This window comes from Hemiscyllium ocellatum, chromosome 32 (genome assembly GCF_020745735.1).
Source record: "Hemiscyllium ocellatum isolate sHemOce1 chromosome 32, sHemOce1.pat.X.cur, whole genome shotgun sequence".
Taxonomy (NCBI): domain Eukaryota; kingdom Metazoa; phylum Chordata; class Chondrichthyes; order Orectolobiformes; family Hemiscylliidae; genus Hemiscyllium; species Hemiscyllium ocellatum.
The window spans coordinates 3,855,422-3,881,975 of NC_083432.1; the positions used below are offsets into that span (position 1 = coordinate 3,855,422).

General features: G+C 45.7%; 1 protein-coding gene across 2 annotated transcripts in view; it reads right to left on the reverse strand.

Moving 5' to 3' along the window:
* Positions 1-1,680: 1,680 nt before the first annotated feature.
* Positions 1,681-26,554, reverse strand: part of LOC132830814 (transmembrane ascorbate-dependent reductase CYB561) — a 29,617-nt gene continuing 4,743 nt past the window's right edge. Inside the window, exons 1-6 of one of the 2 annotated variants that reach the window (XM_060848679.1) lie at positions 24,225-24,338; positions 13,007-13,245; positions 7,756-7,854; positions 7,002-7,105; positions 6,482-6,639; positions 1,681-4,067 (exon numbers count right to left, since the gene is read on the reverse strand). In XM_060848679.1, the coding sequence (XP_060704662.1) occupies positions 3,866-4,067; positions 6,482-6,639; positions 7,002-7,105; positions 7,756-7,854; positions 13,007-13,214 (771 nt within the window). In that variant the 5' untranslated portion in view covers positions 13,215-13,245; positions 24,225-24,338 and the 3' untranslated portion in view covers positions 1,681-3,865. Of the gene's footprint in view, positions 4,068-6,481; positions 6,640-7,001; positions 7,106-7,755; positions 7,855-13,006; positions 13,246-24,224; positions 24,339-26,554 lie in introns of those variants that run through there. The other variant, XM_060848677.1, reaches the window with a different exon arrangement.

The window sequence follows — 26,554 nt, forward strand, 5'->3', positions numbered from 1 at the left end:
TGGGTGGCTCAGTGGTTAGCACTGCAACCTCACAGTGCCAGGGACCTGGGTTCAATTCCAGCCTCATGTGACTTTCTGTATGGTGTTTACACACTCTGCCTGGGGTTCCTCCAGTTTCCTCCCACAATCCAAAGATATGCAGGTTAGGGTGAATTGGCCGTGGGAAATTGCCCATGGTCTGTAGGTTGGTAGATTAGCCATGAGCGATGCAGGGATAAGTGAGAGGGTCAGCCTGGGTGGGATGCTCTTCAGAGGGTTGGAATGGACTCAATGGGCCAAATGGCCTGTCTCCCATGGTGTAGGATTCAATGACCCTGCGGGAACATCTGAATCAACCGAACCAGCAGGATAGGACCATACAGCACACACAGAATCAATTTTGGCTGCAACATTTATTTAAAATCTTACAATATAACACAGAGCAAAGTATACAAACAAATATTTAACTGACAGACACACATTCAGACTGAAATCAGTCAAAAGCGAACAAATAGATGCTGATTTCCCTCTTCCATCTCCTCCTGTTTCAGTGTAACCTGTCGATATGATCTTGGCTTTGATCTAATTCTAAGAGGTGACATTCAGTCACATAATGAACACACTTCATGAGGTATCCTTCAGTCTGCAATCCAGGGGTCTGTGAGTGGCCTCACTGGTGGAAAACACTGGTCAGAGAGCTTAGGTCATGCAGTGGAAGCAAGCTTGCTCTTATCAGTCACTATCTGCTCACAAAGCCCTGGTCCTGCAGTCACATGAAAATAGCCCAGGGTTTTCTAGAAGTGATTAAACACAGACGGCAATTGTCCTCTCAATCCAAATCAGAATTCAGGAAATGCAACAACTTCCCAGCAGGTCAGGGAACATCTCTCTGGGGAGGACAGACAATTTCAGGATCCAGGAATGAGCTCTTTGTAACCAGATCCTATGGTGGATCTATTCTTTAAACATTCACTTATCCGTTCTGTCCACAGGTGCTAATGGACTCAGGTGATGATTGTTGCACTTACTGGCAGATATCCGGGCAGGACGATATTATCCTTATACTTATTCCATAACAATACTTCAGCTAGATACTGCCTGAACCCCAATTGCTGTTTCTGACATGAACTAAATCCTGTTCTTTCATTAACAATATAACATTTTCAGCATACTCATTCATCAGGACAGTGACATCACAGGGTTAAACACAGAGTGAAGCTTCCTCTACACTGTCCCCATCACATACTCCCAGGATAGAGACAGCAGAGGGTTAGACACAGAGTGAAGCTCCCTCTACACTGTCCCCATCACACACTCCCAGGATACAGACAGCACAGGGATAGACACAGAGTAAAGGTCCCTCTACACTGTCCCCATCACATACTCCCAGGATACAGACAGCACAGAGTTAGACACAGAGTAAAGGTCCCTCTACACTGTCCCCATCACATACTCCCAGGATAGAGACAGCACAGGGTTAGACACAGAGTGAAGTTCTCTCTACTTTCTTAAATTGTAAGTTAACTAGATGTTAAGCTCCCTTGACACTGTTCCTAACAAACACACTCAGGACAGGCACAGCATGGAGTTAGATACAGAGTAAAACTCTTTCTACTGTAAGCCTAACTAACATTTGTGTTCAGGTTAAAATGAACAAAGCCCCCCACCACCACCACCCCCCCACCCCCCCAACTCCTCCACCAAACAGCTGAGGCAGATTTGAGCTACAGAAAGTTCCAGAGTCATACTCAAGCAGGGAGGTTTCCTGGTCCATGCCCATTTTCCATTTTCCATTCTCCCCCTGACCATTGGTCGTGCTGTAGATCAGGACGGTCGGAGGTGTATACCGGGCTGTTCCACTCTCCCTTACCATTACAGCCAAGGCTGAATCTCCTGTCCTCACCCCGGAGGGAGGCTAGCGCAAGGTGGACAACAGCAATGATGGGATAGAAATATATCTTCCAAGATTTCTCAAAATACTGGCTGCTTGGTTGTTGTCCTGATCTCCAGGAATGAAAGTTTAATCTCCAGTTTAAGCCAGAAATAAATGAAGGGAATTGTTTTGTGAGAAAGGGTCTTTTTAACTCTCTGAAAAGATCATGGTACTGGGGATGTATAATAAAGCTAATTAATAGCAGTCAGCTTTCATTCCATCAGTTACTGATCCTTTTCCAAGTGATCATGGAGAGAAGATCAGTTTGACATGTAAGCAAAACCAAGACAGTAAGGACATGGTGGCTGGGGACAGGAAGTCACGTTCTCTCAAACCCTCCAGGAATACCTCCAACTAGAATTAGCGACAATACTTGAGTTATGGGGAAGTCTTCAGTGCTTGCAGGAATTTATTGAACAATGTCTCTTTGATAAAGGTCATGTGAGCAAGAGGTATCTGACAGTCACTGGATGGGCATTTTCCAACACTCTGGAGTTACTTTAGCTGCTGAGCACCTCTGAGCTGCACATCTATTGGGCAGTTAAATTGATTCCTCTTTCCTGCAGGATGGGATTAGCCTGAAAATTTTCCCTTGTTGAATAAAATGATCAAGCAAATATAAAGTCAGAAATCACTCCAGTCCAACACCAGCATCTCCACATCAAAGCAAATACAAAAATAGTACTTGTTTGAGATGGAGATGGAAGTGAACAAGGCAGGTTAAAGGCTGTACCCAGGGGGAAGGCTCATTGGCAGCGGGCTGAGGGATTTGATGCTCTCTTAATACACAAGGTACCTGACAGGGAAAACTGACCCTCTCCTTAAAGGCAACAGGCAACATCCCGATCTGGATTCAGGCTGGTACAGTTCAGAGCGACCGCACTAGGAAATGAAATGGTTTCAGGCAGTTAGTGAAACAAAGGAAGAGGTTCGTGACATCGAGGCAGAACTTTGCAAAGCTGGAAATTAGAGGAGGAAGGAGGAAGAAAAATTTCACAGTCTTGCATTTTTGGAAAAGAAAGAGTGGAAATAAATCTTCAGGAGGAAGGGGAGATGAGAGTAAAAGAAGTTTTCTAGCATACTGACGTCCTGGGTAACAAAGAGACAGGAATGTCTGCCTAATGTGAGTACAGGATGCCTTGCTGCTAAACTGATGTGAATTGTATACATTTTAGACTCAATAAAAGGCAGTTTGTACAGATTTCGATTCCCTGGAGTGTGGAGATGAGAACACTCTGAAATGGTTACCCTCATGTTATAGATAACCAATTCTCTCTCAACACTGGGGTGTTATATATGGCAGCTGGTACAGAATGGAAGTGGGCTAATAATAAATCCTACCGATTTATTTCAAACCTTTTCATAGTCTAACCTATTACTTAATACCAAAGATTTAATTTGACACTTGTGAAGTTAACGGGTGATGATGTCAGAGAACCTTGTGCCAACAAGAGGTAGGCCGGGTTTGGCAGTGTAAATCTCACACCACACTGATCCTTCCCCATGACATAGCATCAATCTGGACAGAGACTCCTGATTGCTCAGGACGGCACTGATTCGAGGTTCCTTCACCTGCCTTCCAGCTGCTCCAGGGTTGCCATGATCCCATGGTCCAATGGGAATTGGGCTGAACTTATTCAAGCTCATTCCACACAAGGTCAACCTAACAGACTGGTATCTGTGGCTCCCTGAGGTAAAATCTTAATTGCTATCCTTTAATTCATCCAGTTTTCAATTCTTACTTTTCTGGGATGAGATAACTGCTGATACACCCCCACGTAGAGTTTACTGGGGATTTGAGACAGCTTTGCATTATTAGGGAAAATAAGCATCATGGGATTTATTGATCAAAAGGAGACAGTGAGACATCAAGAAAGCACGTGTTATTTCCACTCACTCACTCACTCACACAGCATGACCAGGCTGCTACTTGTAGGTGCTGGATTTGACCGTTTATGATCCCTGTGCTGAATCAGGGCTGTCCCTCTCAGTCAGGGTTTTGAAATGCATGGAGAGAGCTTCCTCCTCCGGGCTTGCTGCCCGCTTCCACTCGCTGCGAGTCACGACATAACCAACCGTTAACCCGAAGCCGACCAACACCAGGCCCAACACGTTCGCCATGACTCCTGCTGGTGCAAATTTCGAGTAGGTGTCACTGCAAGGGAAAGGATTGGTTCAGGCAAAATCCTCCACACTCTGAACCCCAGCGGGATTCTCAACATCAGTTTGTCATGTTCCTCAAGGTATCTATTACATGACACATCGCACACACAAGTGACAGGCAATGAACATTTCCAGTAAGAGAGAATCCAACCATCTCCCCTTGACATTCAGTGGCGTTACCATCATTAAATCCCCCACAGTCAGCAACCTGGGAGGTACCATTGACCAGAAATGGAACTGGACCAGTCAAATCAATACTGTGGCTACAAGACCAAATCAGAGGCTTGGAATTTTGGGACACATAACTTACTCCTAAATGTGGTTCATCATCTGTAACACACAAGTCAAGAGTTTGGCCCAAAGTTCTGGGAGGGGAGGGAGGGGGTGAGGGACGTGGCGCGGGAGATGGACCGCACGCTGTCGAGAGCCCTGTCAAGAACTGTAGGTGGGAAGCCACAGCTCCTCTCCCTATAATCCCTCTATGCACTCTCATTATCACCGCTTTATTGCTACCTTTGCTTCTGGAATCATGACTCACCTTCTCTCAGCCTAGTATAAATACCTCGGTATTTACCCCTTTTTTTGCTTTGACAAAGGGTCAGTTAGACTCGAAACGTCAGCTCTTTTCTCTCCTTACAGATGCTGCCAGACCTGCTGAGATTTTCCAGCATTTTCTCTTTTGACCACTAGTAACTGAACTCCAGGATGAACATATCCCATCAACCACCACCCTCTGTCTTCTTTCAGCTAGCCAATTTCTGATCCAAACCGCTAAATCACCCTCAATCCCATGTCTCTGTATTTTGTGTAAAAGCCTATCGTGGGGAACCTTATCAAACACCTTACTGAAATCCATGTACACCACATCAACTGCTTTACCCTCATCTACCTGTTTGGTCACCTACTCAAAGAACTCAATAAGGTTTGTGAGGCACGACCTACCCTTCACAAAACCGTGTTGATGATCCCTAATCAAATTATTCCTTTCTTGATGATTATAAATCCTATCTCTTATAACCTTTGCCAACACTTACCCACAACCAAAGTAAAGCTCACTGGTCTATAATTACCAGGGTTGTCTCTACTCCCTGTCTTGAACAAGGGAACAACATTTGCTACCTTCCAGCCTTCTGGCACTATTTCTGTAGACAATTATGGCATAAAGATCAAAGCCAAAGGCTCTGCAATCTCCTCCCTGGCTTCCCAGAGAATCCTAGGATAAATCCCACCTGGCCCAGGCAACTTTTCTATTTTCACACTTTTCAGAATTGCTAACACCTCCTCCTTATGAACCTCAATCACATCTAGTCTAGTAACCTGTATCTCAGTATTGTATTCTCCTCAACAACATTGTCTTTTCCCTGTGTGGATACTGACGAAAAATATTCATTTCACGCCTCTCCAATCTCTTCGGACTCCATGCACAACTTCCCACGACTGTCCTTACTCAAGACATTCTTTTATTCCTGATATACGTACAGAAAGCTTTACGGTCTTCCTTGATCCTATCTGCCATCGACTTCTCATGTTCCTTTCTGGCTCTTCTTAGCTCTCTCATTAGGTCTTTCCTGGCTAACTTGTAACTCACAAGTGCCCTAACTGAGCCTTCACATCTCATCCTGACATAAGCCTTCTTCTTCCTCTTGACAAGAGATTCAACTTCTTTCATAAACCACGGTTCCCTCACTCGACCACTTCCTTCCTGCCTGACAGGTACGCACTTATCAAGGACACGCAGTAGCTGTTCCTTGAATAAGCTCCACATTTCAATTGTGCCCATCCCCTGCAATTTCCTTCCCTATCCTATGCATCCTAAATCTTGTCTAATCACATCATAATCAACCAGACCTCATTGTGGGGAAATTGGGAAACATTGAAGGTGACAAAAGTGCAGAATTCCCTTCTGCAAATGCCAATAGATGCTCCATCCATTATTAATGTGAGATCTCCAATTGATTGGCATTTGTTATTGGAATGAGTTCAGGGTAAAGGGGTTCGGTCACAGATCCACCGTGATCTCATTAGCTGGTGGCAAAACTGCAACGGGCTCTTGTTCTATGGTCTAATTGACAATGACCAATTGGCCAGCATATGGCAGAGGACCACTTGGTGAGATCTGAGCCAAGACTGGAGAGGAATTAATCTCATGGTGGTCTCATCCAACAGCTATCTGCTCAAGCTCTGCAGCAAGGTGCCACTGAGAATCCAGCAATCCGGGCTCATCCTACAGGCTCTACGGTACAGAGGCCAACTGTGGCACTGAGCTCAGCAGCTTGGCACAAGTTAGGGATCCACCATGTGACCTTCTGTAACACTGGGCCACTGCATCCACAAGGTAAGCCCCACATCCTGTTTGAGGACTTCACAAATGTTCCCTCCTCCCTGCAGTGTCCTAGTGATCCTCACCTGATGGAGAAGAGCAGTTTCTCAGTGATCCCGAGCAGGCAGGTCCCGATAGCCAGAATGAAGAGTGCAAGGCCAAAGAAGACATGTAGAGGCCGGTATGAGGCTCGGAAAGAGTAGGCCACACCAGGAAACAGGAAGAACACCAGTCCCAGCACCCACTGTGAAAGGAGAGCCAAAACAAAACACACACTTTAACCTTCAACACTGACACAGCACGTGACAGGTAATGATATTGAAAAAGCAGGTCAACCAGGGAGTGGGTACAAGTGGCTCCAACCAGATCTACAGGACCCCCCCATCCCCACTCCCTGAAACCCAAACCCGTCTCATCCACCCAATTCCTTCATATTTCAGCTTCACCCCTTTCAATGCCACTTCCAAACACTTTAACATAGTCTTTATTTTTCCAAAGATCCACCTTTCCCTCGTTAGTTTAAGGGACAGGGAGGGAGAGTTCTGGGTAAGTTGGCACTGGGCCTGGGTGACCCTTCCTGAAGGTGACACAGTGACGGGCACGAACCTGTGTGCAGAAGAGAATGACCGTTATGAGGCCACACCAGCTGTGTAGACTGTACATGTTGGGTATATTCTGTGCTGAGTGGTACTGAAACACTGCAACCAAACCTAGGAGTTGGAAGAAATTGCACAATCAGAATCCACACATTTTAACCTCAGAGGGTTGCTCAGTCCCAGCCCCCGATCATGCACAAAGTCCGAGGGAGGTGCAACCCTCTCACAATGTCACCACCGCCCTCATCTCGTTGGTCATCACATGCTGATTCCAGTAAACAACCAACGTTTGTCTGGGTCATTTGACCCAGCACATCCATGCTGTCTCTCTGAACAGCATCCCACCCCATCCCTATAACCCTGCATTCCCCATGGCTAACCCACCCTGCCTGCACACCATGGCTAATTCATCTGCACATCTTTGTGACTGTGGGAGGAAACCCATACAGACACAGGGAGAACATACAAACTCCAAACAGACAGTTGCCCGAGACTGAAATCGAACCCAGGGTCCTGGTGCTGTGAGGCAGCAGTGCTAACCACTGAGCCACTGTGCTGCACCAGTCTCTATCCCCCTCATCCAACTCTCTCGCTCTCTCTCTTTCTGTCTCTCACACTCTCTCTCTCCCACACTCTCTCTTGCCGGTGTCTCTCACATCTCTTCCAATTTGCATTTGGTTTGACTCCCTGTAACCCCACTCCCATTCAGACACCCCCCTCACAAGATGACCCTGCCATTCCCTCTGAACCCACGTCAGGCCTACCAATAATGGTGGCTACCAATCCAATCAGGTGGATGGCTGTGTGTAGGATCTTCACGGTCGTTTTGTTCTCATGTTTGAACACTCTGTACACCAGGATTGCTGCAAGAGAAATACATTTGGTTATCAGTAACCATCAGGAAGTGAGGATACGTCTTTGGTGATGTTAAACTCAGTCTCTTAGAGCAGGAGATTCTGAGTAAAGCACAGGATTTAGTTATGAAGACATTAGATTACCAAGACATTACAGTGTTTGCAAGGGAGAGTCTGAGTCCCTCAAAACGTGACTTTTGAAAATTGAAAACCACACTTGAACATACAGGCTGATCAGGTGAAGCAACACCAGATAATCAGCAGCTCTGATGATAGCCTCCTTTATTCCACTCAACGTCCAGATATCATGGAGGAAAAAGTGAGGTCTGCAGATGCTGGAAATCAGAGCTGAAAATGTGTTGCTGGTTAAAGCGCAGCAGGTCAGGCAGCATCCAAGGAACAGGAAATTCGACGTTTCGGGCATAAGCCCTTCATCAGCCATTCCTGATGAAGGGCATATGCCCGAAACGTCGAATTTCCTGTTCCTTGGATGATGTCTGACCTGCTGCGCTTTAACCAGCAACACATTTTCAGTCCAGATATCATGGAATCATAGATGCCGACAGCAGGCCATTCAGCCCATCAAGTCCACACCGACTCTCTGAAGAGCATGGCACCCAGAACAGTCCACTAGCCTATCTCTGTAACTCTACATTTCCCATGGCTAACCAACCTGGGCTACACATCCCTGAACATTGTGGGCAATTTAGCCAAGCCACTGAGCTGCATATCTTTGGACATAAAGAAGGCGATTACTTACTGTTATTGTAACATGGGCTCTGGGAGATTGCCCGAGACATGATGAAACTAGAGAATGGGTGGTGAAGAGGTGTGCAAACAGGGCAACACATTAACAGTGTTCTGAGAGAACGTGACTGTGCTACAGACATATACCACAGCATTCCGTCAGTCTGCATTTTTATATCTGGCAGCCTCTGGACAGATACACAAAGAGGTAAGGTTTAGATGGATATGGACTAAACAGGGACAAATGGGACGTGTTCAGTTTAGGAAACCCCGTCTGTGCTGTATAATTCTATGATTCTGGTCAATTCCCGAATCCCTCCTGTATTATAATGGAAGTGGGATTGGGGAACATTCTTGTGTAGAATTTTTCTCTGTAACTTTCGATATACAATCCTCCTTACCTCCCAATCCGTCTCCTTTTCCTTCAATTTCAAACACACCCACCCCATCCTGTCTTGCAATCGTGGTGTTAACTGGGATTGAGTCCATTCCTGGAGGATTCATCTCATGATTTTCTGCCTATGCTCCCAGCCATTGGCTGGACACCACATCCAACCCAGTGACATACTGCCATCCTACACCAACCTGAAAACAGAACCATCTGCCAAATGGTCATCTCCTCCCACCCCATCGCACAACATTTCAATTTCTTTATATCTGGTCAAGAGGAATGTTCAAAGAGGCATTTGAGCTGACAGAAATGATGACCATCTAGGCCCTAAAAGGAACATGAGACTCACAGAATGTTTTAGATTAGATTACTTACAGTGTGGAAACAGGCCATTCGGCCCAACAAGTCTGCACCAACCCACCGAAGCGCAACCCACCCATACCCCTACATTTACCCCTTACCTAACACTACGGGCAATTTAGCATGGCCAATTCACCTGACCCGCACATCTTTGGACTGTGGGAGGAAACCAGAGCACTCGGAGGAAACCCACGCAGACACGGGGAGAACGTGCAAACTCCACACAGTCAGTCGCCTGAGTCGGGAATTGAACCCGGGTCTCTGGCGCTGTGAGGCTAACCACTGTGCCACGTGCCACTCATGATGGATACAAGGCCATTCACCCATCATGTCTGCACCAGCTCTCCAAATGAGCAATTAGGCTGCCAATTTGCCGATGCTTCCCAAACATTGTTTCGTTCCTGGGAAATCTCTATTTTTTTCTGCAACTGGGAATTTCCATTAACCAGACACTGAACTGGACTAGCTAAATAAACACAGTGACTGCAAGTGCAAGTCAGAGTCTGGGAATACTGTGGCGAGTAAGTCACCTCCTGACTCCCCAAAGCCTGTCCACAATCTACAAGGTACAAATCAGGAGTCTGATGGAAGCCTCCCCACTTGCCTGGACAGGGACAGCTCTAACAACACTCAAGAAGCTTGACACCATCCAGGACAAAGCAGCCCGCTTAATTGGCATCACATCCACAAGCACCCACTCCCTCCACCACTGACGCTGAGTAGCAGCAGTGTGTAATATCTACAAGGTGCACTGCAGCAACTCACCAAGGCTCCTTAGTCAGCACCTTCCAAGCTCAGGAACTCTAACCCGTAAAATCAGAAGGCCAGCAGATACATAGGAACACCACCACCTGTAAGTACCCCTCTAAGACATTCACCATCCTAATTAAATACCAATCCTTCATTGTCAATTGACCAAAATCCTGGAACTTGGAGCCCAACAGCATTGTGGGTGTCCCTGCACCACATGGGCTGCAGTGTTCAAAGAGGTGGCGATAAGGGATAAGCAATAACTGTTGGTCTCATCTGTGACAATCACACCCTTTGAACATTTCTTTTATACCTTGGGTACCCATTTTGTGTGCGTAGATGAAGAAACAGGAATAGGAGGAGGTGACAGCACAGCTTTAGTTTCTGTGCCATTCAATTAGATTGTTAGTGATTATTAATGACCTCTAATTACTTTCCATTGCCCCATGTTCTCATTAACATCTGCATCATTTTGTTATTCTATACTACAGCCCTCCAATATAAAGGCTTTGGTGTCCTGAGCGATGTGTATCCCAGATGGAGTCTGCCCATGACTCGATAAACTAGAGCCTGACTTCCAGACTCTTCCACTTAAGGCAAGGCTGAGTTTTCATGAGCCTTACTTTTCCTGATTTGCTCTGTATTCCCGTGTTTTAATATGGCACCGACCTTCAATGTAGAAGGAGGGAGTTTCCTCCTGGTCCTTGGCTTTTCTGGCACGGGTCAAGGGTAAATGGCTGAGGCTCTTGGTGAGACGATCCCAGGAACCAGGGCTTGTGATGGACGGTTGTGTCACACTGTGTTTTGCCTGTATACGTGGAGCCATGCTGTGAGGCAGCTGGGGCTGTGGTAAACCGATGAGGCAGTAGGCTTGGTGGTAGAATTGTACAACAGAAACTAGGGCCTTAGGCCCACCGTGTCTGTGCCAGTCACCATATACCTATCCTGTCCAAACCCATTTTCCAGGGACTTGACCCATAACCTCGTATGCTGTGGCATTTCAAGTATTCATCTAAATAACTCTTAAACACACTAATGTTTGCTGCCTCTCCCATCCTTCCAGATATACACCACCCTCTGACTGAAATAATTCCACCTCAAATCTGCTCTAAACCTTGTGCCACTGAACTTAAATACATACCTTCTGATTACCTTCTGTCTACCAAGGGGAAAAGTATTTACATATCATGTCTATGTGACTCATAATTTAGTAGACCTCAGTCAGGACCCTACTCGCCTTCTCTATTCTAAAGAAAACAATCCCAGCCTATCGAAACTCCCCAGCCCTGGTCAGCTTCCTCTGCTGGAGGAATTATCAGATTATGAGACCTGTAGTTTCAGAGTAAGGTTTTGTTGTTGGTTTGGGTAATACGATGTATGGATATAGCCTGGTGTTTGACTTCAACTCATGCTGGTCAATAATGGATTATAGAAATTAAATAGGGCCCATCACAGTCAACGGGTCAATAACCATCAAGTAAGTGGAACGAGTCAGGGATGATTTGATCTAAATTAACCTGAGGGTGTAATTGAGAAAGCACAATTACATTAACTGCACAGCAAGATAATTTTCTCCTTCCACAGTCAAAGAGTTTGAAATTGAATTCATCAAGCCCAAGGCCACAAACTGATCTGATTTTCTATTCCAAAGATCTCTGGTTGATTTGCAGTCAGCAGTTTATCTGTTTAGGAGCACATTTGGCATTCTCATTGTACCTGGAAATTTCATTAAACACACCAGCCTTCAGGCAAATTGTCAGCTCTGGGATAGGTAAACGAATCCTTCATCTGACAGCCACTAGACACTGCTCGGGCATATTCCTGGGACTGGATGTATGTCTCTTCAAATTAGACTAATGGCAATGACCCGAGCTATTATTTGACCAAATGGTTTTTGTCTATGAATGAACAGCTTCAGCTACTGCTCAGGGTTACTTAAGGACATTCTCCCCCAGTTTTATTAACAGAGTGTAGCAGGTACTGCGAGGTTTTGTAATTCTCAAATTTCCTGGTTTATAGTTTGTATTTATATGGTCTATTTAACCTATCGAAACATCCCAAGGTGCATTCTCACGTTGCATTTACAAAGTAACATTAGGACAGGTGACCATCGTCAAAGCTTTAGGCTTTGAAGGGGTATGTTAAAGGGGGATGGAGAGGCACATACAGACATCTGGGGGCAGGGAGGGTGGGAGTTGGGTGGGGGAGGGGGTGGTAGTTCCAGAACCTAGCACCTAGATGGTATCAGAATCAAAATCTTCCAAGGTCTCTGCTTGTTTCTATGATCCCAACATTTAATTGCTCCAGTCTGTCATTATTCTGTATTCTCAATGTACCTCCATGGTGTACTAACACTCAGCTTTAATGGGGATGAGGGAATGGTGAGACATGGTGGCTCAGTGGTTAGCACTGCTGCCTCACTGCGCCAGGGACCCGGGTTTGATTCCAGCCTCGGGTGACTGTCTATGTGGAGTTTGCACATTCTCCCCGCGTCTGTGTGGGTTTCCTCCCACAGTCCAAAGATGTGCAGGTTAGATGAACTGGCCAGAATAAATTGTCCATAGCGTTCAGAGATGTGTAGGTTAGGTGCATTAGTCAGGGGTAAATTTTGGAGAGTGGGTCTGGGTAGATTACTCTTCGGAGGGTGGGGTGGACTTGTTAGGTCAAAGGGCCTGTTTCCACACTGTAGGGGTTTTATGAAGGTGAAATAGAAAGACTGGAAATTGATTTCTTGCTATATTATTCATATTTAACCAATAAATTGTGATGCAGACTCTGGTATATACACAAACACCTCTCACCAGCAATTGGGTGGGGGTGGGGCATTTTGTTCACCTGTGACACAATCGTCTCTTTAACAAAGTGTAATTCTTCAAACTGAAGAATACGATGGAGAGTTTCTCCAGTACTCACAGTCTCCGTAGAGGAAGATCATTCCAACCACCATACAGAGAGGGTGCACATTGAACTGGAGTGAACCTCCATCCCACGCAAACCCCCCTTCGTAGTGACCCATCCACACACCAGTCATGACCACGGCAGCTAGGCCAAGGATCTGAGTTGCTGCAATAAACCATGGCAGGAGGCCAGGCCTGTGCTCTTCCAAGGGGCTGCTTTCCATTGCAAGGTAGGTTTCCTCAGTCCACAGGGACCTGTCAAGGGAAGAAGATCAGTTCTTTATGAAGCATTTCTAGAATAGCTGAAGGGTTTCTGTAATGTGTACAGGTAGCACAGCCTAACGCCTTATTGCCAGTGCCCCAAGCTTAAGAACAGCATGTGACCCAGTAAAGGAAGTGTTTGCCATGACTTGCCATTGAGGGTAGATGCTGAGTACAAGCCATACTGCAATGGGACTACTCTCCACCCGACTGGGTGAGAGCACATCCAATTACACTCAGGAAGCTCGACACCATTCACACTAAAGCAGTCACGTGATTGGCATCCCATTCACCACCTTCAACATTCATTCTTCCTTCATTACCAATGTAGAGCCAGTATTGGATACCATCTATCACTCACCAAGGCTCCTTTGACAGCACTTTCAAGCCCAGGACCACTTCCATCTCCAAGGGCAAAGGCAGCAGATACATGGGAACGCCACCACATGCAAGCTTCCCTCCGAGTGATGGCCTAGTGGCATTATCACTGGACTGATAATCCTGAGACCCATATAATGTTCTAGGGACCAGGGTTCAAATCCCACCACAGCACATGGTGGAATTTGATTAAAAACATAAACCTGGAATTAAGAGTCTTGGTTCACCAATGTCCTTTAGAGAAGGAAGCTGCCATCCTTACCTCACAGCAATTGGTTGACCTGTAATTGCCCTCTGGGCAATTAGGGATGGGCTATAAATGCTGGTCTAGACAGCGATGCCCCTATCCCATATATGAATAGCAAAAAAGCCATTCACCATCCTGACTCCAACCGTTCCTTCACTGTTGCTATGGGAACATTCTCCTGCAAACAGCACTGAGTATACCAATGCCACATGAATACCAACTGCACGTTACCAACCTTCCCCAAGGGCAATTCAAAATGAAGAGAAATGAGAAATCTGAGCTGCAGTTAGCCCCTCGAACCTACCCCTACTGAATAATAAAATCATGACTGAAACAAAGAGAGAGAATGCTGGAGAAACTCTGCAGATCTGATAGCACCTGTGGAGAGAGAAACAGAGTTAACCTTTCGAGTCCGGTATGACCTTTTTCTCAGAACTGGCTGGTCTGGTTGTGAGCTTATCTGCATGTATCCCATAACTCCTGACTCAAACAAAAAACAAAGTTGTCTAAGCCAGCATTGAATATATTTAAAGAGTCAGCCTCTACTGCTCTCAGGTAAGGAGAATTCCCAAGATGATTAAAACTCCGAGAGAAGGAGGTTTTCCCCATCTCTGTTTTAAGTGGGAGGCCCATTATTTCAAAACTGTGCCCTGCGGTTTCAGATTTCCCCACAAAAGGAAATGTCCTCTCAGCATTCACCCTGTCAAGTCCCCTCCGGATCTGATATGTTTCAGAAAGATCACCCCACCACCCCACCCACCTACTCCACCTTGCCTCATAAAATAACCTGTTACTCCAGAAATCCGCCAAACGATCCCTCTCTGAAATACTTTCAATGCAATTCTATCCCTTCCTCAGGAAGGAGATTAAACCTAATCTCAGTATTCCACATGTGACCTCACCAATATTCTGCAATTATGGCAACATCTCTCTACTTTTAACTCCATACCTTTAGCAAGGAATATCCACATTCTATTTGCATTCCTGGTTTCTTGCTGTATTTGTGTGATGACATTTTGTGATTTATGAACCACAACATTCTGCTCTTTCTGTTTTCCTATCCTTGCTGCCAAATGTTCTTGCGTTATTAGATTAGATTAGATTAGACTTACAGTGTGGAAACAGGCCCTTCGGCCCAACAAGTCCACACCGACCCGCCGAAGCGCAACCCACCCATACCCCTACATTTACCCCTTACCTAACACTACGGGCAATTTAGCTTGGCCAATTCACCTGACCCGCACATCTTTGTGACTGTGGGAGGAAACCGGAGCACCCGGAGGAAACCCACGCAGACACGGGGAGAACGTGCAAACTCCACACAGTCAGTCGCCTGAGTCGGGAATTGAACCCGGGTCTACAGGCGCTGTGCCACCGTGCCGCCCACTATTTTCGATTGGCGAAATTCCGTGTACCAAATGTATGCCCACACACATCATCAATTTAATTTCCTTTGTATCCTCCCCATAACTTTGTTTTCTACTTAACTTCCCATTGTCTGTGTGTCTGGCTACAACGTCACTGCTCCCTTAATACAAAACATTGTTGTAGATTTTAAACAGTTGAGGCCTCAGCACTGACTTCTGTGCAGTTTATCAAACTGAGAGTGTCACATCACTCCCAAATACCTTTCCTGTTAGTTAATCATTCTCCAGTCACCCTCACACCATTCACCTTCTTTGCCTGGTTACCTTTTTATAAGGCATCTTATCAAATTACGTTTGGAAATTGAAATAAACAACACCTACTGGGGTCACTTGACCCGAAACATTAAGAACAAAAGAACAAAAGGCAACTGCAGCACAGGAACAGGCCCTTCGGCCCGCCAAACCTGTGCCGATCATTGTGGCCTAACCCAACCAAAAACAAACCTTCTGCCCTTATTTGGAACCTATTCCCTCTATTCCCTCCCTATTCCTGTAACCATCCAGATGCCTCTGAAACGTTGTGATTGTGCCGGTTTCCACCACCTCTTCTGGCAGTGTGTTCCAGGCTCCTACCACTCTCTGCATGAAAAGCTTCCCTCACACATCTCCCTTAACCTGACCCCTCACCCCTTGAACCTGTGACCCCTTGAAATTGAAACTTCAATCCTGGGAAGAAGCCTCAGACCATCCACCCTGTCTATGTTTCTCTTCATTGTGTAGACCTCTATCAGGTCTCCTCTCAGCCGCCATCTTTCCAATGTGAAAACAATCCTCATTGGGTGGCACGGTGGCACAGTGGTTAGCACTGCTGCCTCACAGCGCCAGGGACCTGGGTTCAATTCCCGCCTCAGGCGACTGACTGTGTGGAGTTTGCACGTTCTCCCCGTGTCTGCGTGGGTTTCCTCCGGGTGCTCCGGTTTCCTCCCACAGCCCAAAGATGTGTGGGTCAGGTGAATTGGCCATGCTAAATTGCCCGTAGTGTTAGGTAAGGGGTATATGTAGGGGTATGGGTGGATTGCGCTTCGGCGGGTCGGTGTGGACTTGTTTGGCCGAAGGGCCTGTTTCCACACTGTAAATAATCTAATCTTTTTAACCTTTCCTCATAGCTAATGCCCTCGAGACCAGGCAACATCCTGGTGAACCTTCTCTGCACTCTCTCCAAAGCTTCCACATCCTTCTGGTAATGTGGCGGTCAAACCAACACCCAATACTCCAGATGCAGCCTAACAAGAGTTTTACTGAACTGCAAGATGGCTTGTTGACTCTTGTACTCCATGCCCCGGCCAATGAAGGTGAGCATGCCATCTGCTTGCTTCATCACCTTGTTCAAAGTTTGTGCGAAGATTTGTAGCTCGGGTGCTTCTTGTAGTGGTTCTGTTCGCCGAGCTGGAAGTTTTTGTTGCAAACGTTTCGTCCCCTGGCTAGGAGACATCATCAGTGCTCTGGAGCCTCCTGCGAAGCGCTTCTTTGATGTTTCTTCCGGCATTTATAGTGGTCTGTCCTTGCCGCTTCCGGGTGTCAGTTTCAGCTGTCCGCTGTAGCGATTGGTATATTGGGTCCAGGTCGATGTGTCTGTTGATGGAGTTTGTGGATGAATGCCATGCCTCTAGGAATTCCCTGGCTGTTCTCCGTCTGGCTTGCCCTATGATAGTAGTGTTTTCCCAGTCGAATTCATGTTGTTTGTTGTCTGAGTGTGTGGCTACTAGGGATAGCTGGTCGTGTCGTTTCGTGGCTAGTTGGTGTTCATGTATGCGGATTGTTAGCTGTCTTCCTGTTTGTCCTATATAGTGTTTTGTGCAATCCTTGCATGGTATTTTATAAACTACATTAGTTTTGCTCATGTTAGGTATTGGCTCCTTTGTTCTAGTCAGTTGTTGTCTGAGCATGGCTGTTGGTTTGTGTGCCGTTATGAGTCCTAGGGGTAGCAGTAGTCTGGCTGTCAGTTCTGAAACGCTCCTGATGTATGGTAGTGTGGCTAGTCCTTTTGGTTGTGGCATGTCCTCGTTCCGTGGTCTCTCTCTTAGGCATCTGTTGATAAAGTTGCGTGGGTATCCATTTTTGGCGAATACCTTGTATCCTTAAAAAACTCTAATCAATTTTCATACAAGTTCCCAATCCCAATTATGATTTTCTAAATGGTCTGTTAATACTTGGCAAATCTTTCAATAATAAGTATTGGATTAACTGGCTTATAGTTTCCTGCTTTCTGTCTGTTTCCTTTCTTGAACAAAGTGTCTTATGTGTGTACTTTTCCAATCCATTGGGACATTTCCCAGTATCTAGAGAATCTTGGAAGATTACAACCAACGTCTGTACTATCTTTGGAGCCAAGGCTGCAGATCCACAGGATTTGCTAGTCATAAAGATGTATAGTACAAAACAGGCCCTTCAGTTCAACTCGTCCTTGCCGACCAGATATCCTAACCTAATCTAGTCTCATTTGCCAACACTTGGCCAATATTCCTTTAAACCCTTCCTAGATGCCTTTTAAACGTTGTAATTGTATCCCTCCAACACATTCTCTGGCAGTTCATTCCAAACACACACCACCCTCTGTGTGAAAACGCTTACCCTTAGTTGTCCCTTTTATATCTTTCCCCTCTCACCCTTAACCTATGGCCTCTAGTTCTGGACTCCCTGATCCCAGGGAAAAGACTTTGTCTATTTATCCTATCCATGCCCCTCATGATTTTATAAACCTCTATAATGTCACCCCTCAGCCTCCGACTCTCCAGGGAAAACAGCCCCAGCCTGTTCAGCCTCTCCCTGTAGCTCAAATCCTCCAACCCTGGCAACATCCTTGTAAATCATTTCTGAACCCTTTCAAGTTTCACAACATCTTTCTGATAAGAGGGAGATCAGAATTGCACGCAGTATTCCAAAAATAGCCTAACCAATGTCCTGTACACCAGCAACATGACCTCCCAATTCTTATACTCAGTCTTTGACCAATAAAGGAAAGCATATCAAACACCTTCTTCACTATCCTATTTACCTGCGACTCCATTTTCAAGGAGTTACGAACTTACACTCCAAGGTCTCTTTGTTCAGCAACACTCCCTAGGACCTTACCATTAAGTGTATAAGTCCTGCCCTGATTTGCTTTTCCAAAATGCAGCACTTTGCATTTATCTGAATTAAACTCCATCTGCCACTTCTCAGCCCATTGGCCCATCTGGTCCCGATCCTGTTGTAATCTGAGGTAACCTTCTTCGCTGTCCACTACACCTCCAATTTTGGCGTTGTCTGCAAACTTACTAATTAGACCTCCTATGTTTACATCCAAATCATTTATGTAAATGACAAAAACTGGTGGACCCAGCATAGATCTTTTTGGCACTCTACTGGTCACAGGCCTCCAGTCTGAAAAACAAGAGTTGTGAATGCATGGAATACGTTGCCAGTAGTGGTGGTGGAAGCAGAGTCATTGGGGACATTACTGGACATGTACATGGAGAGCGGTGAGTTGAAGGGTGCGTAGGTTAAGTTATTTTCTTTTACATTAGGATTAACACTCGGCACAACATCGTGGGCCAAAGAACCTATTCTGTGCTGTACCTTTCTAAGTTCTGTGTTCTAACCCTCCACCACCACCCTCTGTCCTCGACCCTCAAGCCAGTTCTCTGTCCAAATGGTGAGTTCTCCCTGTATTCCAGGTATGTTCCTCATGTGAGAGTGGGGGCTTTCAGTTATTCCCCCCTCTCTTTTGCTGCTTGTCTTGTGTCTTTTTCAACGCACTTTGTGCTTTCTGTTGTAAAAATGGACAGAAAATATATTTTCATATTTCCCTGTTTCCCATTATTAATTCCTCAGTGTTATTCTCTAATGAAAGCACAGCAGGTTAGGCAGCATCTCAGGAATAGAGAATTCGACGTTTCGAGCATAAGCCCTTCATCATTATTCCTGATGAAGGGCTTATGCTCGAAACGTCGAATTCTCTATTCCTGAGATGCTGCCTAACCTGCTGTGCTTTGACCAGCAACACATTTGCAGCTGTGATCTCCAGCATCTGCAGACCTCATTTTTTATTCTCTAATGAACCAACATTCATTTTAACAACATATACTAATGGAAGTATTACTGCCTACTTTTTCATATTTCTTGTGAGATTTCTCCCATATTTCAAGTTCTGTATTTTTTTAGCTGGCTTCTAGAATTTTCCCAACCTTCTGCCTGACACTAATTTTCTCATTTGTTTATTTTGATATCGCCCTTAGCTTGTATCTTCCTTAATGGAAATTATCTTTGTTGAGATTTATGCAATGTCTCCTCAAATGTCTTCCACTGCGCCTTTATTATCTTATCCTTTAACCTATGCTTTAGCGCACTGATTGCATTTCTTTAGGTTTAAGATACTAGTTATAGATCTACACAATACAATCTCAAACGGAATGCATAATTCTATCATATCATGATTACTTGTGCACAAGGAACTTTTACTGTGAGTTCTTTAATTGGTCCTATCTCATTACACACCCAGGACTAAAATCACTTGATCCCTGGCACACTCCAAAATATATTGCTCACAGAAACCCCTGAACACACTCGATGAATTCGCCCTTGAGGCTACTATTGACAAGTTGGTTTGTCTAATTGATATGAAGATTTCAGCCACCCATGATTACGTCAGTCCCCTTCTCCCTCGCCCTGATTATAATGCCCTGTGTCCCACCTGTTCGGAAGCACATAAACTCCTCCCACCAAGAACTTCCTACTTGGTTGTTCTTATGCCCATCAAAACCAAATCTCTATCTTGATAGTTTTAGACAAGATTATTTCTTCTTTACTGATGTAATCTTTTACAAGTGGAGCTAGTAGTCAAGAAGGTACATGGAATACTTGCCCTACTTAGCCAAGGCATATGGTTTAAGAGCAGGGAGGTGCTGTTAGCACTGCACAAGATGCTGGTCTGGCCCCAGCTAGAGGATTGTGTGCAGTTCTGGAATCAACGTTATAGGAGGGATGTGATTGCACTGGAGAGGATGCAGAGGGAGATGTACCAGGACGTTGCCTGGGCTGGAGAGTTTCCGTTATGAAGAGAGGGTGGATAGCCTGGGATTGTTTTCTTTAGAGCAGAGGAGATTGAGAGCGGACATGATTGAGGTGTTTAAAATGCTGAAGGACACAGACAGGGCAGACAGGACGAAACCTTTCCCCCTTGATGGAGGCGACAGTGACCGGGGGGCACAGATTTAAGGGAAGGGGCAGAAGGTTTTGAGGAGATCTGGAGGGGAATCTGGAATTCAGTGCCTGTGGGTGGGGAGAAGCAGCAACCCACATCACAGTTAAGAATATTAAATATGCACTTGTGATGTCAAAGCATCTCAGTGTCTGGACACAATAGTGGAAAATGGGATTGGAATAGTTAGGTGGTTGCTTTTGACTGATACAGACTTGAGATTCAATGGGTTGAAAGGCCTTTATCTGTGCTGTAGATCTGTCTTATTCTATGACTCCACCTAACCTCCATTCCCTTCCCTTCTGTCCTTCTGAAATGTCAAATAACTCTTGAATATTTAGGTCTCAGAGGAGAAAGTGAGGTCTGTAGATGCTGGAGATCAGAGCTGAAAATGTGTTGCTGGAAAAGCGCAGCAGGTCAGGCAGCATCCTTGGATGCTGCCTGACCTGCTTCGCTTTTCCAGCAACACATTTTCAGCATATTTAGGTCTCAACCTTGGTCTCTGTGCAACCATGTTTTGGGAACTATTAATACATCATACACTTGCCTATTTGTGATATTGATTCATTCATTATGTTGCAAATGTTGAGAGAATTCAGATATAAAGGGTGGCACAGTGTCTCAGGAGTTAGCACTGCTGCCTCACAGTCACCGGAGACCCAGGTTCGATTCCAGCCTCGGGTGACTGTCTGTGTGGAGTTTGCACATTCTCCCCATGTCTGCGTGGGTTTGCACCGGTTTCCTCCCACAGTCCAAAGATGTGCAGGTCAGGTTACTTGGCCATGCTAAATTGTCCATAGTGTTAGATGCATTAGGGTTAGGGGTAAGTGTAGAGAAATGGGTCTGGGTGGGTTACGCATCGGAGGGTTGGTGTGAACTTGTTGGGCCAAATGGCCTGTTTCCACAGCTTTTAATTCTGTTTTTTTAACCATTTTTTGTCAAGTTTGACATTATCTGTTGGCATGGTGTTATTTTTGTACACTCTAGCGTTTCCTCATATAGCTGAAAATGTGTTGCTAGTTAAAGCACAGCAGGTCAGGCAGCATCCAAGGAACAGGAAATTCGACGTTTCGGGCCAGAGCCCTTCATCAGACTCTGGCCCGAAACGTCGAATTTCCTGTTCCTTGGACGCTGCCTGACCTGCTGCGCTTTAACCAGCAACATATTTTTCAGCTCTGATCTCCAGCATCTGCAGACCTCACTTTTTACTCGTTTCCTCATACATTCTGGTTTCAGTATCCAAATCGCTATCCTTCTCTTTAATCTTCCAAATTACATCTGATGTGAACTCTCCCCTGTGCCTCCCACCCACCCCCTAATTAAGTAATTTGTCAAGGCCCTGGTCTCAGTGAAACATCCTCCCATGTGGTTACTGTTAATGGGCCTGGACATCACTCTCACAATGACATCTTGCCTTTAAAGCCACTTCCACATTTTGGTTTTTCTGAGCTTAATCATCCTTCTCTATTGTGCGAATACCGTCATTCATTCCCATCGATCATTTCAAAATGCCGTGCACTCCCCAATATTTAGGTCTCAGTCGATGTCGTCCTTCAGTCCTTGTGTCTGATGCCATCCTTATTAGATGACACTTATTTTTATTAATTGCAATTAGTTTATCTACTCCATGTTGAATGATGTTATTATTGTTGTAATCTCTAACCGTTTCCGTTCAGTTGTAATGAAATCTGCACCATCTACCCTTCCTGCCATTTCCCATATCAATATCTTCCTTTCTTGACTTGTCTCTCTTTGATTTACCACAACTCCCCGAGCTCCCACTATTTAGTTTAAAATCTTTCATATTTCCCAGCTTATATTTCCTCAGTTATGTTACAACTGGAATGGTTCAGGTGGAGATTATCCGAATGGGGACCGATCCCACTTACCCCAGTAGTGGTGTCAGTGCTCCACTAATCTCTGACCCATGTAGTCCCTTCTCTAACCTTGTTTGCCCTCTGCTAAAGTGCACTGGCTTAATAATAATTCAGAGATTATTAAATGTGACATTCCACTTCTTGATGGAGTCCCCCACATTTGAATGTGCCACATCTCCTTTTTGGTCCTGCTGATGTAGTTGGCACCGATGTGGACCATGGTAACTGGATCCATTCCCTACCACTGTCAGCTCCTCTCCAGGTGTGAGCAGGGGTCTGACCCCTGCCATTGGGGAGACGACACAGCTGTCTCTACTCTGTTTCAAGCCAATCGTGTCAATCATAGAATCCTTACGATGTGGAAACAGGCCATTTGGCCCATCCAGTCCACATTGACCCACACCCTCATCCCTACCCTATCCATGTAAACCTGCATTTCCGATGACTAATCCACTCTGGACACAATGGGCAATTTAGCACGGCCAAACCACGGCTAACCTGACTATGGCAGGAAACCCACGCAGACACGGGGAGAGTGTGCAAACTCCACACAGACAGTCGCCTGAGGGGAGAATCGAACCTAGGTCACTGGTGCTGTTAGGCAGCAGCGCTAACTATCTTACACACCGTGCCCTCCTACCCCTGCTGTTGGCATCACACCACTTTGACAACAAACCATTCAACCAACTGAGTAAAAGTGACCCCCATTCTGGGTCCAACAACACATTTTCTTTGTACCTTCCAATTTGAATGCCTTCCTGGACCAGGGTGCTATGGCCACTTCACTCATCACACACACAGCCCCCACTCCAGTCACACACACACACAGCCCACACTCCAGTCTCACACACACGCACAGCCCCACTCCATTCACACGCACACGCACAGCCCCCACTCTATTCACACACACACAGCCCCCACTCCAGTCACACACACACACAGCCCCCACTTCACTCATCACACACATAGCCCCCACTTCACTCATCACACACACAGCCCCCACTCTATTCACACACACACACAGCCCCCACTCTATTTAAACGCACAGCCCTCACTCTATTTAAACGCACAGCTCACACTCTATTTAAACGCACAGCCCACACTCTATTCACACACACAGCCCTCACTCTATTTAAACGCACAGCCCACACTCTATTTAAACGCACAGCCCACACTCTATTCACACACACAGCCCTCACTCTATTTAAACGCACAGCCCTCACTCTATTTAAACGCACAGCCCTCACTCTATTTAAACGCACAGCCCACACTCTATTTAAACGCACAGCCCACACTCTATTTAAACGCACAGCCCACACTCTATTTAAACGCACAGCCCTCACTCTATTTAAACGCACAGCCCACACTCTATTTAAACACACAGCCCCCACTCTATTCATACACACACAGCCCCCACTCCAGTCTCACACACACACAGCCCTCACTCTGTTCACAAACACACACAACCCCACTCTATGCGCACACACACACACAGCCCCCACTCCAGTCACACACACGCACAGCCCCCACTCCAGTCACACACACGCACAGCCCCCACTCTATGCATACACACACACACAGCCCACACTCTATTCACACACACACAGCCCCCACCCCAGTCACACACACACTCAGCCCTCACTCTATGTCAATGCACTGCCCTCACTCTATTTAAACGCACAGCCCTCACTCTATTTAAACACACAGCCCTCACTCTATTTAAACGCACAGCCCACACTCTATTTAAACGCACAGCCCACACGCTATTTAAACACACAGCCCCCACTCTATTTAAACACACAGCCCACACGCTATTTAAACACACAGCCCTCACTCTATTTAAACACCCTACAAGAACCTCAAACCTGTTGTCCAGTCCAAGAGTCCTGCAGTTTTTGTCCTTGGTTTCCTTTCCCCATCTCACTTGCTGTCACAGTTACATTTTCCTGACCAATGACCAAATCCCTCAGCTCAGGGGAGAGACTGCCTTCTTTCTTTGGCTAGTCCCCCCTCCGTGAGTTTCCTCAGTGTTTGTGCTTCAGCCTCCAGTTTTGAGTCTAAGCTGCATATTTTGCAAACACTTACAGCAAGCCTGTTCACCCTGGAACACACTGGCACCAGGAAACTCCCACTATGTGCACTGCACCTGCATCCTTCATCTGTTTTCATCAGCTATTTAATTATTTGGTTGACTTACCTATATTTTTCCTTTTTCTCCATTTTACTAACCGTACCTGTACTATTAACCTCCTGAACTATTATGAAACTTACAACTAGAATAGGCCTTGGTCACTTACCACACGCTCACCGAGCAGTTAGTTTCTGTCTGTACTGCACAGCCAGAACCAATTCTCATAGGACAAAGGAGCATTTCCATCCCCTTCTAACCCCCTCACTCAACAAACTCCCAGCATTAGGTGCAGAATGCCTGCTCACTGAATGTGGGTAAGGGTGCTAAATGATCCTAAAACATGCACAGAACAGAGAACATTACAGCGCAGTACAGACCCTTCAGCCCTCGACGTTGTGCCAAACTGTGGAACCAATCTGAGGCCCATTTAGCCGACACTATTCCATTTTCATCCAATGATCATTTAAATGCCCTTAAAGTTGGCAAGTCTACTATTGTTGCAGGTTGTGCGTTTCATGCCATTACCATTCTCTGAGTAAAGAAACTATCTCTGACATCTGTCCTATATCACCCCTCAATTTAAAGCTTTGTCCCCTCACTAGTCATCACCATCCGAAGAAAATGGCTCTCACTGTCCACCCTATCTAACCCTCTCATTATCTTATATGTCTCTATTAAGTCACCTCGCAACCTTCTTCTCCCTAATGAAAACAGCCTCATGTCCCTCCGCCTTTCCTCGTAGACCTTCCCTCCATACCAGGCAACATCCTAGTAAATTTCCCCTGAACCTTTTCCAAAGCTTCCACATCCTTCCTATAATGCGGTGACCAGAACTGTCCACAATACTCCAAGTGCAGCTGCACCAGAGTTTTATACAGCTGTAGCATAACCTTGTGGCTACGAAACTCAGTCCCTCTACCAATAAAAGTGAACATACCATCTGTCTTCTTAACAACCTTATTAACCTGGGTGGCAACTTTCAGGGATCTATGTACATGGACACTGAGGTCTCTCTGCTGATTTACACTACCAAGAATGTTACCATCAGCCCAGTACTCTGCATTCCTGTTACTCCTTCCAAAGTGATTCACCTCTCTCTTTTCTGCATTAAACCCCATTTGCCACCTCTCAGCCCAGCTCTGCAGCTTATCTTTATCCCTCTGTAACCTGCAACATCCTTCAGCACTGCCCACAACTCTACCTACCTTAGTGTCATTCGCAAATTTACTAACTCATCCTTCTACGCCCTCAACCGGGTCTTTTATAAAATGACAAACAGCAATGTCCCCAAAACAGATCCTTGTGGTACCCACTCATGACAGAACTCCAGGATGAACATTTCCCAAAAACCACCACCCTCTGTCTTCTTTCAGCTAGCCAATTTCTGATCCAAACCACTAAATCGCCCTCAATCACATTCCTCTGTATTTAGTGCAATAGCCTACCGTGGGGAACCTTATCAAACGCCTTACTGAAATCACTTTGGATGCTGCCTGAACTGCTGTGCTCTTCCAGCACCACTAATCCAGAATCTGCAGTCATTGTTTTAACCTCGTTGAAATCCATATACAGCACATCAACTGCTTTACCCTCATCCACCAATTTGGTCATCTTCTGAAAGAACTCAATAAAGTTTGTGAGGCATGACCTACCCTTTGCAAAATCGTGAAGTAACTTATTTAAGGTCGATAGATCAAGAGAAGCAAGTGTCTGTGAGATGATCTGGTCAAGAAACCATGGGCTGAATCTTACGATATTTTGGCTAAGTCTGAGTTCCGGCATGAGGCCTAGCAAGTTCACACATGACATCTGACCAGATTTGTCTCTTTAAGCTGGAGCTCTGCTGTAAGTAAGTACTGGGTTACAGTTACTAAGAATTCAGGGAGGAAAATCCAGGAAAAGAAAAGGTGGAAGCAGCAGGTGAGCAGAGGCACGTTGAAGTCCAGGTCATCACAAATGAGCAAACGTGACCTTTGTGAAGTTTGAATGAGACTTGGTGAGCCACAATGTCACTCACCTCCAGGAGCATTACTGAGAAATCCATTGGATCCTCAGGGATTTGGC